General features: G+C 42.0%; 1 protein-coding gene across 1 annotated transcript in view; it reads right to left on the bottom strand.

The window, feature by feature from the left end:
* Positions 1–18087, bottom strand: part of LOC123753357 (uncharacterized) — a 79440-nt gene that overhangs the window by 28349 nt on the left and 33004 nt on the right. The window contains exon 4 of the mRNA XM_069317479.1: positions 7607–7739. Coding sequence (XP_069173580.1) covers positions 7607–7739 — 133 coding nt within the window. The remainder of the gene's footprint in view (positions 1–7606; positions 7740–18087) is intronic.

Genomic DNA, 18087 nt, shown 5'->3' with positions numbered 1-18087 from the left:
AACTCGACTAACATCATTTCCTCCCGAACTAATACAAATAATGGGATTGTTCGAAGAAACAGCAAAAATCAGAGAAGAAAAATGGCTCGAGTGGTGTGCCAAGCTAAATCAGCATACGTCCTTGGGCGACATCTGGAGGCAGATCAACAAGGCCAAAGGAAAATCGCCTCCTGCTCCGCCGCACCATGTTCATCCAGAGCAAGAAGCAGAAAGGCTAGCAAATCTATTTGCTTCAAGAGCCAGTTCCACTCAACTTCCTCAAGCAACTCTGACTCACCAACAAAGACTTCAAGCAGCAAGATGGAAAAAATAGATGATGCTTTAGCCTTACCTGACGAACTAGACCAACCTTTCAATCTGAAGAACTCAGAAGTGCTACAAAGAAAACTAAAAACACAGCTCCAGGTGAGGACAAAATCACTTACAACATGCTAGCCAAGCTAGGAGAAAAGGGCGAAGAAGCCTTCTTGAATCTCATCAACAGAGTATGGGTGACAAGAACCCGACTACTCTTGGAACAGTGCAATTATAGTTCCCATTCCAAAACCTAAAGACCCAGGAAATCCAAGACCCATCTCATTAACAAGCTGTCTGGCCAAAACTGCAGAAAGAATGGCCCTTAATCTAATTGAATGGAAAGCCAATCCACTACACTAAAACATGTTTGCTTACAGAAAAGGTGTTTGAACCACAGAATGCCTTACCTCCCTCCTGGATAAAATCAATGATAAACCTGGAATCCTTATTTTTCTAGACCTTGAAAAACCCTTCGAGTTAGCCAGTGCTCCAGCTACACTGTGCTGCCTTATGGATAAGGAAATCAAAGGACACGCTCCTGCTTTTACCAAAGGAAGCCTGCTTAACCGAGAAGCTAAAGTCAAAATCCAAGGAAAAACATCGACCTCAAAGAGGCGGGAAAATGGAACTCCGCAGGGAGGAATACTAAGCCCCTTCCTCTTCAACTGGCTCATGGAACAATTCATGAAATTCAAGCTACCAAAAGCCAAACTTCTTAACTATGCAGACGATTTTGTGGTCATCATCAATGGCAAAGGCGCAAGGAACCATGCACAAAAATGCCTAGATATTATCAGCAGGGAAGCGGAACGCATAGCAGTGAAAATAACAGCAATAAAACAAAAGCAATGGCCGTTAAAATGAGAACTCAAGACATCAATCTGGCAATACAAGGACAAGAAATTGAGTGGGTTACCTCTTTTCAATACCTAGGAGACATAATAGACAACCAGTTGAAATTCACTCAAGAAATTGAATATCTTCGGCAACGCTGTAAAGCCAGAAACTCAGCTTTGCGCTCTCTGACCAGTCTTAGAGAGGGTGCATCTCTACCAGTACTCAAAATGTACTACGTTCAAGCAGTTAGGTCACTCATTGACTTTGCTGCTCCTGCTCTTACATCCCACAGTGATAACCAATGGGAGAAGCTGGAAGTGTCTCAAAATGATGCTCTGAGAACAATTTTGGGAGCACCTATATGGACGCGTAGAGAGAACCTTAGAATGGAAACAAATTTACCAGCATTAGAAAACAGGATGAAACAAAGGATAGCCACCATAATAGGAAAACTTACTGGAACAACCGCCAGGCTGTCAATCAAAGACAGCATACAGAGATCCTTTCAGAAAAACCTACAGTATAGAACAAGCTCATGGATGGATAATGTGGTCAAGATTTTAGAGAAAATGGACCTGAAATGGACCATTAAAAACAAAGGGGAAGATAGATCATATCAACACTTTCGACAGCCTCCTCCATGGGAAGAACCGAATCTAAAGATAATCATTGAAAGATTACCAGTTAAAAAATCAGCATGTGACCCACAGAGGCTCAAGGAAGTAATAGAGCAACAAATGGAAACTATCTCTAGACCCACAACGACTCACATCTTCACAGACAGATCAGTTTCTTCACAGACGGCGTGTTGTAATCCACAAGTTAGGAGGGATTATTAGCTAGAGGATCATTACTACAACACTTAACGAATGATGACTGGAAGTACATGTTAAGTAGACAGACTATGGATCACATATCTAAGAAAGGTCAATGGATTAAGACCGCAGCTGCTTAGCCAAATTAATAATTCCTGGAAAGAGGACTCAGGCTTCTAAGAACAAGGTTACCGCTCTAGGGATAAGGTTAATCGGATTATACCTTCCTTGAGAGGCGGGGTGAAATGTTTGAGGTAGATGGCTGACTGGAGGAGTCTTGTCGTGGGAGTGGAACTGGCAAGTCCTCCGAGGTCTCCGGTTGCGGCAGCAGCGAAGTGTAGCAGACAGCTATGCGAGAACCTGATGTGATCTTAGTGACGAAGTTAAGTCTGCAGTATGTGAGTATTGAATGAAAGACTAACCGGGTGTGGAGTGTTGTAGTAATCATTCCGTATTAGGGACTTAGGCGGAAGTTATGAGTGCATGTGGTGACCACGGAGGTCAAGTGGTTTATGGGTATTGGAAGTGTATTGACCTAATAGAGTATGTTAATATGTTATTATTTGTCAGTCTATTCTTTGTAATTAAATGACAAAACCCGACGGCCTTTAAATACCTTCCATATGTTCACTCATTGTGTTCCAGTACAAACCTAGTGGTACGCCTCAAGGGTCTGGTGTGTGTAGAAGTACACGGTGGTAGTAACGGTTGCTGAGGCAAGGTGTTATGTGTTGTGTAATCGCTGTGTTCGGAATGAACCGGGGTTCAGCGTCACGACAGGATCAGTTGATTAAGAAAAAGGTTCTGCTGGGGCAGCAGTTTACACTACCAACCATGAAGCTTACTGGAGCATGAATAGTGGGTGCTCAACATTGCAAACAGAATTATATGCCCTGAAGGAGGCAATAAACTATACAATTGAAAATAATTAACATGATGTCATCTTTCATACAGACTCTAAATCTTCACTCCAGGCATTGTTATCCAGTCAGCACAGAGATAATATACAACTCATCACAGAAATTCAACATAAAGGAAAAGAAGCCCATAATCGAGATCTGTCAATCACCCTAAATTGGATATCAAGTCACATTGGCATAGATGGTAATGAAAAGTCAGACTCACTAGCAAAAACTGCGACTGCTCTACCTGTTATACAGGTTCAAATACCTCCAAGTTTCTCACACATAGAGGAGCAAATCAAGAAGAAAATATTCTCAACTATCAAAAGTCGCCACAGAGCCAAAGTAGCGGAAGGAAGATCCACTGCGATATCCCGTAGGGAATCAATCTCTGCTCTCAGAGCTCCAACTAGGTTCATCAGTTCCTTCACCACACCTTCCATTATTGCGATGATAATGTTACTACCTGAACATTGATAACATAACTGAAATGATAATATAACTGAATAGAATATCGTAATATATGATAATATAACTGAAAAAACCTTTAGGATTTGCCTTTGCTTGACCTGCTATACGAACTTCATAGTTTCTTTTTGCTCTTCTTATCTCTTTTTTAACATTTCTAACCAGTTGTGCGAATTCCTGTTCTAAACTGACTTCCCCATTCTTAATCATTTTGTACCAAGCTCTCTTTTTACCTATAAGGTTTTTCAGATCCTTTGTTATCCATTTCGGGTCATTTGTATTTGATCTATTCAATTTGTAAGGTATACCACTTTCTTGTGTTATGCTTAGAATATTTGTAAATAAGTTACATTTTGAATCCAAATCGAAATCCTCCTTTACATCACACTTTGCTGGGTTCACGTCTTGCTCCAAGACCGGCCCACCCCCCTATGCCCAACACTTTCCAATCAATTTAAGAACATAGGATGGAAAGGCTGGAAAGATATTGCAAATCAAATGCAATATCTTTCATAGACAACTGGGAACACTTCTATGGAAGAAATGAAATGTATGCTCGCGATGGGGTGCATCTATCGAGGGCTGGGGTTGTTGTTGTTGAGAATTCGTTGAAACCAGTGGTTAAAGACATTTGTTTGGGTTTAAACTGTTAGTAGATAGTGGTATGGGAATTGATTTGGAGGAAGGAGGTAATAAAAGTATGTGTTTGTGGGAGAAAAGAATTGGCAAAATGATCAGGGAAAGAGAAGGGCCTCAAAATAACAATTCACTTAGGGTATATTACACTAACACTAGAAGTCTAAGAAATAAAATAAACGATTTAAATGTTCTTGTCTGCACAAAAAAATAATATTATTGCACTTACCGAAACTTGGATGAATGGAGAAAATAGAGAACTATTAGCTGAATATCAAATAAATGGATTTAAACTATTTCACACAGATAGAAATATTAGACGAGGAGGGGAGTAGCCATATATGTTAGGGACAATTTGAAATGTAGTCTCAAAGAGGGAATCAAATCTGAGCCACACTCAGAAACTATTTGGATAGAATTAAACAAAAAAAGCTAATAATATTATAATAGGAGTTATATATAGGCCACCAAATTTAGACTGAGTGGAAGCAAAGCATCTATGGGGTGAAATATCTAGAGCATCTAGACCTAACAGTATTTATGTCATGGGTGACTTTAATTTTAGTGGAATAAACTGGTTGAACAAAACAGGGAATAATGAAGCAGAAGATTATCTAAAATTAATTGATGATTGCTTTCTTACACAACACATTAAGGAACCAACGATGGTAAATAATATTTTAGATTTAGTGTTAACTAACAGGGAAACACAAATTAAGGACATTGAAATAAGGAGTGAGCTAGGGAACAGTGATCACAAAGTAATCAGATTTAGCATCGAATGGAATAGATCTGTAGGAGAAAATTCTGTTACAGTGCCTGATTTTCGAAAACCTGATTTCAATAGCCTAAGAAATTTTTTGGGTCAAATAGATTGGAATGTCTTGGGGATGGGGTGTGGGCTAGACGTGAACCCAGCGACAGGTGACGAAAAAGGAGATTTCGATGTGGATTCAATATATAATCTATTTAAAAATATTCTAAGCAAAGCCCAGGAACGTAGTATACAATATAAATTGAATATATCTAGGACTAATGATTCAAAGTGGATAACAAAGGATCTGAAGAACCTTATAGGTAAAAAGAGAGCGTGGTACAAAAAGATTAAGAATAAGGAATTTAGTTTAGAACAGGATTTCGAACAACTGGTTAGAAATGTTAAAAAAGAGATAAGGAAAGCAAAAAGAAACTACGAAGTTCGCATAGCAGGGCAAGCAAAGACAAATCCTAAAGGGTTTTTTCAGTTATATCGAATTAAGACTAGGGAAAGGATAGGTCCATTAAAAACTGAGACAGGTCAAATAACAGATAATAACGAGGAGATGAGTAGTATTTTATGAGATGAGCAAATATTTTAAATGTATTTACTAAAGAGGAACTTAACAATATGCCTTCAGCCGAAAAAATATATGTGGGTGGGGATGAGGACAGGTTAACTAGTTTAGCAGTTACCAGCGAGGATGTAATTAAACATATAGTAAAACTAACACCAAACAAATCCCCAGGGCCGGATGAAGTGTTTGCAAGGGTGCTTAAAGAATGCAAAGAGGAGCTTTCCGAGCCACTGTCTACCATATTTAACAAATCAATTGAGTCAGGCAGAGTGCCAGAGTCATGGAAGGTAGCTAATGTGGTACTAATTTTTAAGAAAGGAGATAGATCACTTGCATCAAACTATCGGCCAATTAGCCTAACGTCTTTTGTTGGAAAGTTACTTGAATCGATAATTGCAAATACAATTCGTCTTCATCTTGAAAAGCATAAATTAATAAATGAGTCGCAACATGGTTTTACAAATGGCCGTTCATGTTTAACAAATTTGCTATCTTTATATTCCAGGATAGTTGAGGCAGTTGAGAGTGGTAAGAATTGTGATGTTGTTTATCTTGACTTTAGCAAAGCTTTTGATACAGTGTAACATGAAAGACTGATTAAAAAAATTGAGGCTCATGGTATTTGGGGTGCTATATTAAGTTGAATTAGGGCATGGCTATTCCAAAGGAAACAGAGAGTTAGTATAAATGGGGTTAAGTCAGAGTGGGATAATGTTGTTAGTGGAGTGCCTCATGGCTCTATCCTGGGACCTCTGTTGTTTATAATATATTAAAATGATTTAGATTCAGGTTTGAGTAGCAACATCTGCAAATTTCCAGATGTTGCTACTCGTTGTTGCAGATGTCTATAATATTATTTCCCCACGTTGGTTCCTTAATGTGTTGCGTAAGAAAGCAATCGTCAATTAATTCTAGAAAATCTTCTGCTTCATTATTTCCTGTTTTGTTCAACCAGTTTAATCCACTAAAATTAAAGTTACCCATGACATAAATACTGTTTGATCTAGATGCTCTAGATATTTCATCCCATAGATGCTTTGCTTCCATTCTGTCTAAATTTGGTGGCCTATATATAACTCCTATTATAATGTTTGCTTTTTCGTTTAATTCTATTCAAATAGTTTCTGTATGTGGCTCAGATTTGATTCCCTCTTTGAGACTACATTTCAAATTGTCCCTAACATATATGGCTACTCCCCTCCTCGTCTAATATTTCTATCTGTGTGAAATAGTTTAAATACATTTATTTGATATTCAGCTAATAGCTCTCTATTTTCTACATTCATCCACGTTTTGGTAAGTGCAATAATATCTATTTTTTCTGTGCAGACAAGAGCATTTAAATCGTTTATTTTATTTCTTAGACTTCTAGTGTTAGTGTAATATATCCTAAGTGAATTGTTATTTTGAGGCTCTTTTCTTTCCCTGATCATTTTGCCAATTCTTTTCTCCCACAAACACATACTTTTATTATCTCCTTCCTCCAAATCAATTCCCATACCTCTATCTACTAACAGTTTAAACTCAAACAAACACCTCCAACCACTGGTTCCAACGAGTTCGCAACAGCAACAACCCCAGCCCTCGATAGATGCACCCCATCGCGAGCATATATTTTATTTCTTCCATAGAAGTGTTCCCAGTTGTCTATGAAAGATATTGCATTTAATTTGTAATATCTTTCCAGCCGGCAATTGACACCAATTCAATTCCTCGACATCCATTCATTTCCCACTCCCTTTCTTGGAAGAATGCCACATATGATCGGGATTCCTCCCCTGCTCCTAACTAATTCTATGGCTGTTTTATACCTCTGAAACAGTTCCTCACTCCTAACTCGACCACCATCATTTCCTCCCACGCTAATGGAAATAACGGGATTGTTCCCATTTCCAGCTATAATATCATTCATGTTGTTTATAATATCACCAATACCAGCTCCGGGATAGCAAACCCTTAAACTGTTCCCCCTATCTCTAGCACAAAACGTTCTATCCAAATACGTTATCTGGGAATCTCCCACAACTAAAGTTCGCTTAGGTACTTCCTTTACTCTTTAAGAGGCCTGCGCTTCGTTGCTTTCCATTTCGCGTGATCCGCAGTCTGACCACAGCACTCGTTCTCCAATACGGCAAATGAATAAGAAGTTCTTAGGGCGTCTGTAGGCGGCTTTATCAAAGTCTTCTTAAGGCCCCTGTCCTTTACAACTATCCAAGACGAGGTCTTTTTACTACTGGTCTCCTCCTTCGTATCTTCTCGATTATGGACTTATGTTCTTTTGTGTGTATGTGTTTTAGGAAAAACAAGAACAACGTACCTAAATATGAGAGAGTAGTTATCAGAGGCATATTTTCGGAGTTGAGGGATGGTGAGAGGTTTCCAGGCAGAGGAGAGAGTGTCAGTGTAGCGGTAGAAGCCTCTCTCAGGGTTAAACACCAACTTGTTGCTCCCTGAGAACACACAAACATTGTACACAATTAATGCACTCCTTTAAAACTATTTAACATAATATACAAGCAATTAGAAATATAATTTGATACAGATTAAAACATTTTACAGTATAAGTTTTGATTAATAGAGTTCTTTCACACCACGAAACTCTCCTCCTTCAGTTACCTCTAACGGGAATATCACCCAGACAAGAGTTCCCGGGGCGGACGCACGCGAGCACGCACGCTCACCTGATCCCCAACTTGACTACCAGGACGACAGCTACTGTTACTACCAGGACGCCAACTACTGTTACTACCAGGACGACAGCTACTGTTACTACCAGGACGCCAACTACTGTTACTACCAGGACGCCAACTACTGTTACTACCAGGACGCCAACTACTGTTACTACCAGGACGCCAACTACTGTTACTACCAGGACCAAAACTACTGTTACTACCTGGACCCCAACTACTGTTACTACCAGGATGACAACTACTGTTACTACCAGGATGACAACTACTGTTACTACCAGGACCCCAACTACTGTTACTACCAGGACCCCAACTACTGTTACTACCAGGACGCCAACTACTGTTACTACCAGGACCCCAACTACTGTTACTACCAGGACGACAACTACTGTTACTACCAGGACCCCAACTACTGTTACTACCAGGACCCCAACTACTGTTACTACCAGGACGACAACTACTGTTACTACCAGGACCCCCAACTACTGTTACTACCAGGACGACAACTACTGTTACTACCAGGACCCCAACTACTGTTACTACCAGGACCCCAACTACTGTTACTACCAGGACGACAACTATTGTTACTACCAGGACCCCAACTACTGTTACTACCAGGACCCCAACTACTGTTACTACCAGGACGACAACTACTGTTACTACCAGGACCCCAACTACTGTTACTACCAGGACGACAACTACTGTTACTACCAGGACCCCAACTACTGTTACTACCAGGATGACAACTACTGTTACTACCAGGACCCCAACTACTGTTACTACCAGGACCCCAACTACTGTTACTACCAGGATGACAACTACTGTTACTACCAGGACCCCAACTACTGTTACTACCAGGACCCCAACTACTGTTACTACCAGGAAAACGGAAACAAGCAACACTTAGTGGGCCAGCCAGCGGCTTAGGGCCCGCGCAGGAATATCCCTGCCAACAAAAACGAAGAAAAATAAAATGGATTGAAAGAATTGTTATGTTTACGTGTTGATGTGTTGATTTGTGTTGCCGTGTTGATATGTGTGGACTTGTTGATATGTGGACGTGTTGATGTGTGAGGACGTGTTGATGTGTGTGGACTTGTTGATATGTGGACGTGTTGATGTGTGTGGACTTGTTGATATGTGGACGTGTTGATGTGTGTGGACTTGTTCATATGTGGACGTGTTGATGTGTGTTGCCGTGTTAATGTGTGTGGACTTGTTGATGTGTGTGGACTTGTAGATGTGTGGACGTGTTGATTTTTTATTCCTTTGCAGGGATATTCCTGCGCGGGCCCTAAGCCTCTGGCTGGCTCACTAACTGTTGCTTGTTTCTGTTTTAATTGTAGGCGGAGTATGAGTATTTATGACTCGTATGGTCACTTCTGTAAGATTTTGTCCCATGTGTTTAACAACTTCTTCTGCTCTGTTGAATCTAACTTGAAATCTTAATGGGTTTGCAACTCTGCACTGTGTTAGATAATGTTCCAGTGGTCTGTCGGGCATTTCTCCACTGTGCTGACATTTCCTCTCATCTTCTGGAACCTATAAGCATATTTCCCATGCGCATGGGTATCCTAGCTTGATGCGATGTAAGTGTACTTCTATTGTTCTACTGTTCCCTTTCATCAACATAAGTGGTTCGCAGTCGGTTGAATTCTTGTACCAACCCGCAGATCCTGATGTTGCAACTGCTGTTTTGTGGTCACTGTACATCTTTTGCATCGCTCTGTTTCTAATTACTTTCTTAATCTGTGATAGACTCTGTGGTATGTAGTAGTAGTAGTAGGCATCCATTGTCTCAGGAGTGTTGCGCTCTGGTTGTTGGTCTGGAGTGGCCTCCCCAGGGCGCAAAGCCAGGGTAGGTTAATATGGAGGAGAAGTTGTTACCCAAGTAGCAGGTTCCGCCTCTCCACGGCGTCTCCAATGGAAAGGCAATCGCCGATACGATTGGTTCCAGCACCGTCGCAGGAACTGTGAGTTCTGGGGATGACCTCGAAGGTGGTGAAAGAATGTGCTGGGACTCCAAACCCGGAGACCGCCGTGGTCGGGGCCGGAGAAGAACCACCCCAGCAAGGGCAAGAACGACCCCAGCCTCCTGAAGCAGAGCCTGAGGGTCGCACGAGCCCCGGGAGGTGGACGTCCCGGTCCCGCACCTACGGGTTCCTGACAGAGATCATCACAGCCCTCTTTCACCCGAGGCCGGCTTCCTTCACGACCAAGTAGAAGGAAGAATGATAATTATTAATTATTTATATTATTATTATAATAATAATTGTTGCATTTAATAAATATCACTCTTCCTTCTGTTGGGTCATGAAGGAAACCGGCCTCGGGTGAAAGTGGGCTGTGATGATCTCTGTCAGGAACCCGTAGGTGCGGGTGTTATGGACCCGAGCCCAACGTCGTAGCACGGAGCAGTGACGTCCACGCCATCTGTGAGTCAGCTCCCGAAACCCCCTCCAAATGGACGACGCCATCTAGTGAGGACGAGATATACCGGCCACAGGGGCTGGTTTCCCGTCTTATCCAGCTCATAACATAGCCGCTGCTGACCTCTGGTGAGGTGACGCTTAGATAGCAATGCCATCTATGAAATGGATAGGTGGGCGTTTGTGTCTAAGCCTGTAAGTGAAGTGCCCTAGAGAGTACCCAGTACTAATGACGTGTCTGATTACAGAGTTGACCTGGGACTGCTGAATCGGATGGTGGGGCAGTCTACCCAAGGCAGCCATAGTATCTCTACGTGTTTGCTGCAGAAGCTGTGAGTCACCCCCCGGATGAACACTGTTGTGTTAGCCTGCCTGTGAGGTGGCAGAACCAGGAATTGTCGTACCCAGGGCTAACTGGTGGAGAAGACTAGCCACTGGGGTGTTAAGAGAGGAGAATGATCAGCGGAATCACACGAGGCTCCTGTCTAGGGCTCGCAACCCTAGTATCGGTCGTGGAGTGGCCTACGCAGCAGAGCTGATTGGAACCTGCCAGCTACAGGCTGGATTTGTGGTTGAAGGCCTCCACGACGGTGCACCCAGTGGGACTGTGATTTGGCTGGCCTGTGGCCAGGGTAGATTCGCCTAGGGAATCAAAGGATTCATCGTGAGGCCACAAGAAGAGAACCAGGGCTACTCGTCTTGAGCACCGTGAAACGTCCTGCGTCTTCGGAGGAAGACAAGTGATTGTACATAAGTGTAGTCATAGTAACCGCGTGTGACTGTTTATATATTTATTTATGGTGGTGGTGTGAATATATATTTAAATAGAGTGCAATTGTATCCCTTCCCCTTTAATTTATTTGCGTTGCGGAACACAGCCCTTGAAAGCCACTACTAACTTGGGGCCGGATACCCAAACTCTAATAACATCAGAGAAGAACCCCAGTTGCGACCCAATAGGGCCGTAACAGCGGGATCGGGACGTCCACTTTATGGGGCTCGTGCAGCCCCCAGGCTCTGCTTCAGGAGGCTGGGGTCGTTCTTCCCCTGTTGATTTGGTATGTAAATGTCTACATTTCTTCTCTTAGTTGCAAGTTTTGCAGCTTCGTCTGCAATGTGACGTGTTGATGTGTGGACGCGTTGATGTGTACTCACCTATTTGTGCTTGCGGTGGTTGAGCTTTGGCTCTTTGAGCTTTGGCGCCTCTCAACCGTCAAACAACAGGTGTACAGATTCTTAAGCCTACTGGGCTCTGTCATATCTACATTTAAAACTGCGTATGGAGTTAACCTCCACCACATCACTGCCTAATGCATTCCACCTGTTAACTACTCTGACACTGAAAAAGTTATTTCTAACATCCATGTGGCTCATTTGAGTACTCAGTTTCCACCTGTGACCCCTTGTTCGCGTACCCTCAGTGTTGAATAGTTTATCCTTGTCAGCCGTCAATTCCCCTGAGGCTTTTGTAGGTAGTGATCATGTCTCCCCTTACTCTTCTGTCTTCCAGTGCCGTAAGGTACATATCGCACAGCCTTTCCTCGTAACTCATGCCTCTTAGTTCTGGGACTAGTTTAGTTCTTTTTTCTACCACAGACGTAGCCACGCATTTACAATGCTAACCAACATATATACATTTTCTTCTGTCCTCCATGGACAGGGTTAGAGATGCGTTAAACATATAGTTCAAGGGTTTATTGAACACTCAACCACTGAAGGTGATTCGGTGCTTTTAACATGCTAAGCTAACCTACATACGTAAATACATAGATACACAGATTTATGTATGCCTTACATAAAGTGTTCGATGTGTGTTTTACACAGTGTCATTAATGTACATTTACAAAGGTGAAATGTAATTCTGATCAGCTTCCATGTATACTTTGTACCCATACATATACATCCATATATACACACACATGCATTCACATACATTTGTCTCATTTACTCTGACAGGGTGAGATAGCTGATAAAGAAACTAGTGTGCAATTAAGCACTTAATCACTGAAGGTGATTAAGGTGCTTTTACAAGCTCAGGTTATATAGTTACATCATATACATACATTGTATAATTAATCTATTACATGGTCAATCTTGGATACAAGTCCAATATATCATCAAGTGTTCCAGTATTCATATAGTAATTACAGAGTTCAGCATACCTTAGCCCAGGAGGGCGAAAGTCAGTCAGTATGGGACATTCTACAATATAATGTTCAAGAGAGTGCATGTTTTCTCTTTCACAAAGTTGACACATTGTGTACTCGACATTTGGGGTTTGAGAAAGCTGCCAGATACGTCGATATCCCAGGCGTATTCTGGCCACTATAACATCACATTGCCGGGTTCTTGTTCTATTAGTCCCATATGTGAATGTCTCCTCACGACATCTATCATAATATTTAATGCTACAACTTTCAGGTCTTTGAGAATTTGTTAGGTCGGTGAGATCTTCATTAGATATTTGTTTAAGTATTCTCTTTGTCACTTCTAATGAAATACCCATATCAATTTCTACCACTGGTTTTCTACAGGCTGTCTTTGCAAGCATATTAACAGTGTCATGCCTTGAAATGCCAACATGTGATGGTATCCATAGGAAATTAATTTCAAATCTGTTTTCTTTGGCAGCTAAAACATTCATTCGAATATCACTAACTATTTTCTGGGTGTCACTACGATGTGCGTTCAATGCCAGGAGTGCACTCTGCGAGTCACAGTATATAAGTCCACTGCCTTTGTCTTTTAAAAATTCAGTGGCAAAGTATATGCCTGCAAGTTCGGTTTGAGTTGTACTTGCCCAGTCATTGACGCGCTTCATTGCTGTATGTACGAGAGAAAATTGTTCAAATATATTACATGCACATCCTGTACATCGTCCACCTTCTTCTACAGAGCCGTCGGTATAGCACTGATACACATCGTTACCCATACTCTGAGTACTTTCAGTGATGCCTTTCAGTGTTAACTGTTTTAATAATGTAGAGTGCACAATATGTTTCTTGGGCGCATTTACAAAATCAATCCTGAAGGCTGTTCTGATGTTAGCCAGCCTCACATATGCCGCAGACGTAATTCTTTTTATTTGGGCGTCAGGAGGCAGGTTTGGTGTGATATCAACTCCTAGATCTTTCTCTCTGTCCGTTTCATGAAGTACTTCATCTCCTATTCTGTATCCTGTGTCTGGCCTCCTGTTTCCACCGCCAAGTTTCATTACTTTGCATTTACTCGGGTTGAACTTTAAGCAGCCATTTGTTGGACCATTCATTCAGTTTGTCTAGTTTATCTTGTAGCCTCCTGTTATCATCCTCTATTTCAATCCTCCTCATAATTTTTGCATCCTCAGCAAACATTGAGAGGAACGAGTCTATACCCTCTGGGAGATCATTTACATGTATCAGAAACAGTATAGGGCCAAGGACTGACCACTACGGGACTCCACTTGTTATGTCTCGCCAATCTGAGACCTCACCCCTCACAGTGACTCGTTGTATTCTGTTGCTTAGGTACTCCCTTATCCAATGGAGTACCTTCCTTTTCACTCCAGCCTGCATCTCCAGCTTTTTCACTAGTCTCTTGTGTGGTACTGTGTCAGCCTCTTGTCTGAAACTGTTGTGTGTGTGTGGACGTGTTGATGTGTGTGGACGTGTTGATGTGTGTTGATGTACAGACGTGTTGATGTGTGTGGACGTGTTGATGTACAGACGTGTTGATGTGTGTGGACGTGTTGATGTACAGACGTGTTGATGTGTGTGGACTTGTTGATTTGTTTACTAGTTGTGTTTTTTTTTTTTACGGGGGTTGAGCTTTGCTCTATCGGCCCGCCTCTCAACTGTCAATCAACTGTTTACTAACTACTATTTTTTTTTCTACACCACACACACACACCCCAGGAAGCAGCCCGTGACAGCTGACTAACTCCCAGGTACCTATTTACTGCTAGGTAACAGGGGCACTTAGGGTGAAAGAAACTTTGCCCATTTGTTTCTGCCTCGTGCGGGAATCGAACCCGCGCCACAGAATTACGAGTCCTGCGCGCTATCCACCAGGCTACGAGGCCCCTAGTCCTTGTGTGTGGACGTGATGATATAGGGACGTGTTGATATGGGGACGTGTTGATGTGTGTGGACGTGATGATATAGGGACGTGTTGATGTGTGTGGACGTGTTGATGTGTGTGGACGTGATGATATAGGGACGTGTTGATGTGTGTGGACGTGATGATATAGGGACGTGTTGATGTGGGGACGTGTTGGTGTGTTGATATGTGTGGACGTGTTGATGTGTGTGGACGTGATGATATAGGGACGTGTTGATGTGGGGACGTGTTGGTGTGTTGATATGTGTGGACGTGTTGATGTGTAGACGTGTTAGTGAGTTTAAAAGTGTGAAGGAGGTGTTTGTGAACTTAAGTGTGGAAATATATCTTAAATGGAATATCTTCTGAAAATTATATTCATTTCAAATATGGCTTCCAAGAGTTGACTGGGAGGGGCTTGTGTTAGTCGGGAGAGGGGCTAGAGTTGGTCGGGAAAGGGGCAGGAGTTGGTCGGGGGAGGGTCTAAATTTGGTCGGGGATGGGGTTACTGTTGGTCGGGGGAGGGGCTAGAGTTGGACGGGAGAAGGGCAAGTATTGGACAGGGGAGGGGCTAGAGTTGGTCAGGGGAGGGGCTAGAGTTGGTCGGGGGAGGGGCTAGATTTGGTCTGGGGATTAGTTACTGTTGGTCGGGGGATTAGTTACTGTTGGTCGGGGAGGGACTAGAGTTGGTCGGGGAAAGGCTAGATTTGGTCGGGGGAAGGGCTAGTGTAGGTTGGGGGGGCTAGTGTTGGTCGGGGGAGGGGCTAGTGTTGGTCGGTGGAGGGGCAAGTGTTGGTCGGTGGAGGGGCAAGTGTTGGTCGAGGGTGTTGGAAATTTCCAACATCCAAATGCTAACCCCTAGTGCAATATTATAAATTTATTGCACCCAGGAATATAATTTACAATACTACTAACCAAGAGTGTAGCAATATTAACTTTATTATATTGAGGAGTAGTAATGCCAGCTTTCTCCTAGAATTCATGCCTGAGATTGCATCTGTTAACCAGCCCGGAGAATAAATTCCACATATTTACCAATCGAATTTAATCCAGCCTAAACTTGTAAAATTTATTAAAGAATATAAATCATGAATAGATTTATTTCTAATAGCACATTATATAGCTGATTACTGGAAATAGTTTTATACAGCTGTGATCAGCTGACGGGTAAACAAAACGATGAACTGAATTTCCACTACGAATATATCTCGTCTATCTAACGTCATTTAGGTTAAATGATTTGCACAGTGAGAAAGAATCTGCTGTTATATAGAGCACGTTATTGTGACGTAAATTATCGTCAGCAATGTTTCCATCCATTCGAAACGTTGAGTAAAATATTGCGGATTAATACCAAAGTTTCCAACATTCGGCGTTAGGTGGCCCGCGCGACACTTGTGAGTAGGAGACTTGGGAGAGACAGCCGCCATTACAGTTGGTCTTATGAAGCTGATCTTTATCATCGATCAAATGGAGGAGCATCCATTCAATAACGAGCTTCAGATCGATTCGACAGCTCCCATATGTTAGAGACACCATGTCCGGCAAGGCAGAGTACCACTGATTTGCTAATTTGGCCATTTTTATAATCATGTTGTTGTCTTGCCATTATGCAGTTTAACAACCCCATAACTCCCGTGAGTGGTATTCTTATTACCTATTCACTTAGATTTCATGAGTAAATATATAGATGTATTTCTTTACGTGGAAATTACAAGTGATTCATAGTTCAGCATGAAGCTACTGCAAGGGAGACGTAATTCAGCCGGTAGAGTCACGTGTCGCCAGAGATTCCCAATTCGGAAAGGATTAGACTGGTTATAAGGGCTGCTGGGCGCAATCTTCGTTCCACATTGGCAGCTAAGCCTTTAATCGTTTCCATTCAGCAGTTAGTTTATTTATCTGTGCATTAATTAATTATGATGATAAATTAATATTTTTCTCTACTATATGTAGACTAATATTATATAATTTACCCTCCAGAAGATGTGTAAGGGATTTTCTCTATTTAAATTGAAGTTTTACAGTCCACTTATCGTAATTAATTTCTTTGAATTAATTATCAAGTTTATTATTTGAGATCCATAGATCACAGTACCAACCTTCTTCATGTTCCTAATAAATTTCTGAATAATGTTATATGTTAGAGTGAATTTCCCCACATCTTTTATGGTCGACTTCGAACTGGATTGATGAACATTTTAATATAAATTACTGATTTATATAATCAGTATAATTCAACTAACAAATTACTAACACTGATAATATTATACTCTTAATTAAGAATTATTGTTAGGAGCTAGGCTATACAATTAATAATGTTACGGCTGTCAGCAGACTGCCATTCATATAGCCTAACTCTATTTTTTACAACTACAGTTTAATTAAACATTACCACCCCTACTACGCTAAAGCTTAATATATAAAGTGGCTTTAGTGGGCCATAGTCAGTTGCCCACAACATTGAGTCCCATACCTCACACTGAAGTGAGAATATTCAGATCTCCTTGAGCAGCAGCTCACAGTTTTATTAATAACCCTGTGTTAACATCCGTATTAGACTGGCCACACCATTTAATAATTATTAATCTAGGTGGCAACAACAGTCAGCCAACTCGGCACCCAGCTGATATCTTTTATATAATTAAAAATGTAAATGTTCGTTTTTGTTCAAAATCGCTAATCTCCGAAAGTTCTTCGCCGATTGCCTTGAAATTTTCACACAACGTTCCATTCGCATCCGAGCGGGTTTTATATATACGTCCTATATAGATGTCACGTCTGTGACTGGAAAAAGCATATTTTTTTTAAAAGCTGTGTTTTTTGGGTGTTTTTCATGTGAGGGAAATCTTTGAAACCTCTTTACCGATTGCTTTGAAATTTTGATGCAACTATGCATTCGATTCGGCGAGTGTTTTTATGTAGCTACTATATACATGCCTCACCTGTGACAGGAAAAAACACGTTTTTTTTTTAAGACAGTGCCATCTGTAGGACATAAGAGCAACACATGCTGTAATCTCCAAAAGTTCTTGACCGATTGCTTTGAAATTTTGACACACAGTTCCATTCGAATACATGCATGTTTTATATACCTACTATTTAGATGCCACACCTGTGACAGGTAAAAACATGCGTGGGATTCGCTCACTGGACGCCAGAGGGCCAGGATGTGCTCGTTTGACCTGCCAGTTGTCGTCTGGTGCTGAGTGGAGGCGGGTGTGGATTGTGGTGTGGTGCGCCCGCTGGCCGGAAGGCCCGGCTGGTGGTATGGTGATTGGTGGTGTGTCCCGCGTATGGCGGGTGGACACGGCGTGCCTTGACTTCTCAGGGAATGTAGACTGGGCGATTGTGGAAGTTGCTGTCGTCGATGTGCTTCAAGCGGATGTCCAGGATTTGATAGGGCTGGAAAAGCTTTCCCCTACGCGAGTGGCGATGACCTTCTGCAGGAGCTCGCTGTACAAGGAGTTTGTGGCGCGTTGGGCCGGCCACTCGGTTTCAGTCACCGACACGGCTGTGTCTGTGGCCGTTTCGGATCCCTGGGGGGCCGTGCAGTACGTGAGTGTGCATGGTGTCCCGGTGACGTTCTCTGAGGATGAGCTGCG

The sequence above is a fragment of the Procambarus clarkii genome, chromosome 88, assembly GCF_040958095.1.
Source record: "Procambarus clarkii isolate CNS0578487 chromosome 88, FALCON_Pclarkii_2.0, whole genome shotgun sequence".
In the NCBI taxonomy this organism is placed as follows: domain Eukaryota; kingdom Metazoa; phylum Arthropoda; class Malacostraca; order Decapoda; family Cambaridae; genus Procambarus; species Procambarus clarkii.
The sequence above is the reverse complement of the archived record's forward strand: the minus strand, read 5'-3'. Positions and strand labels throughout refer to the sequence as shown.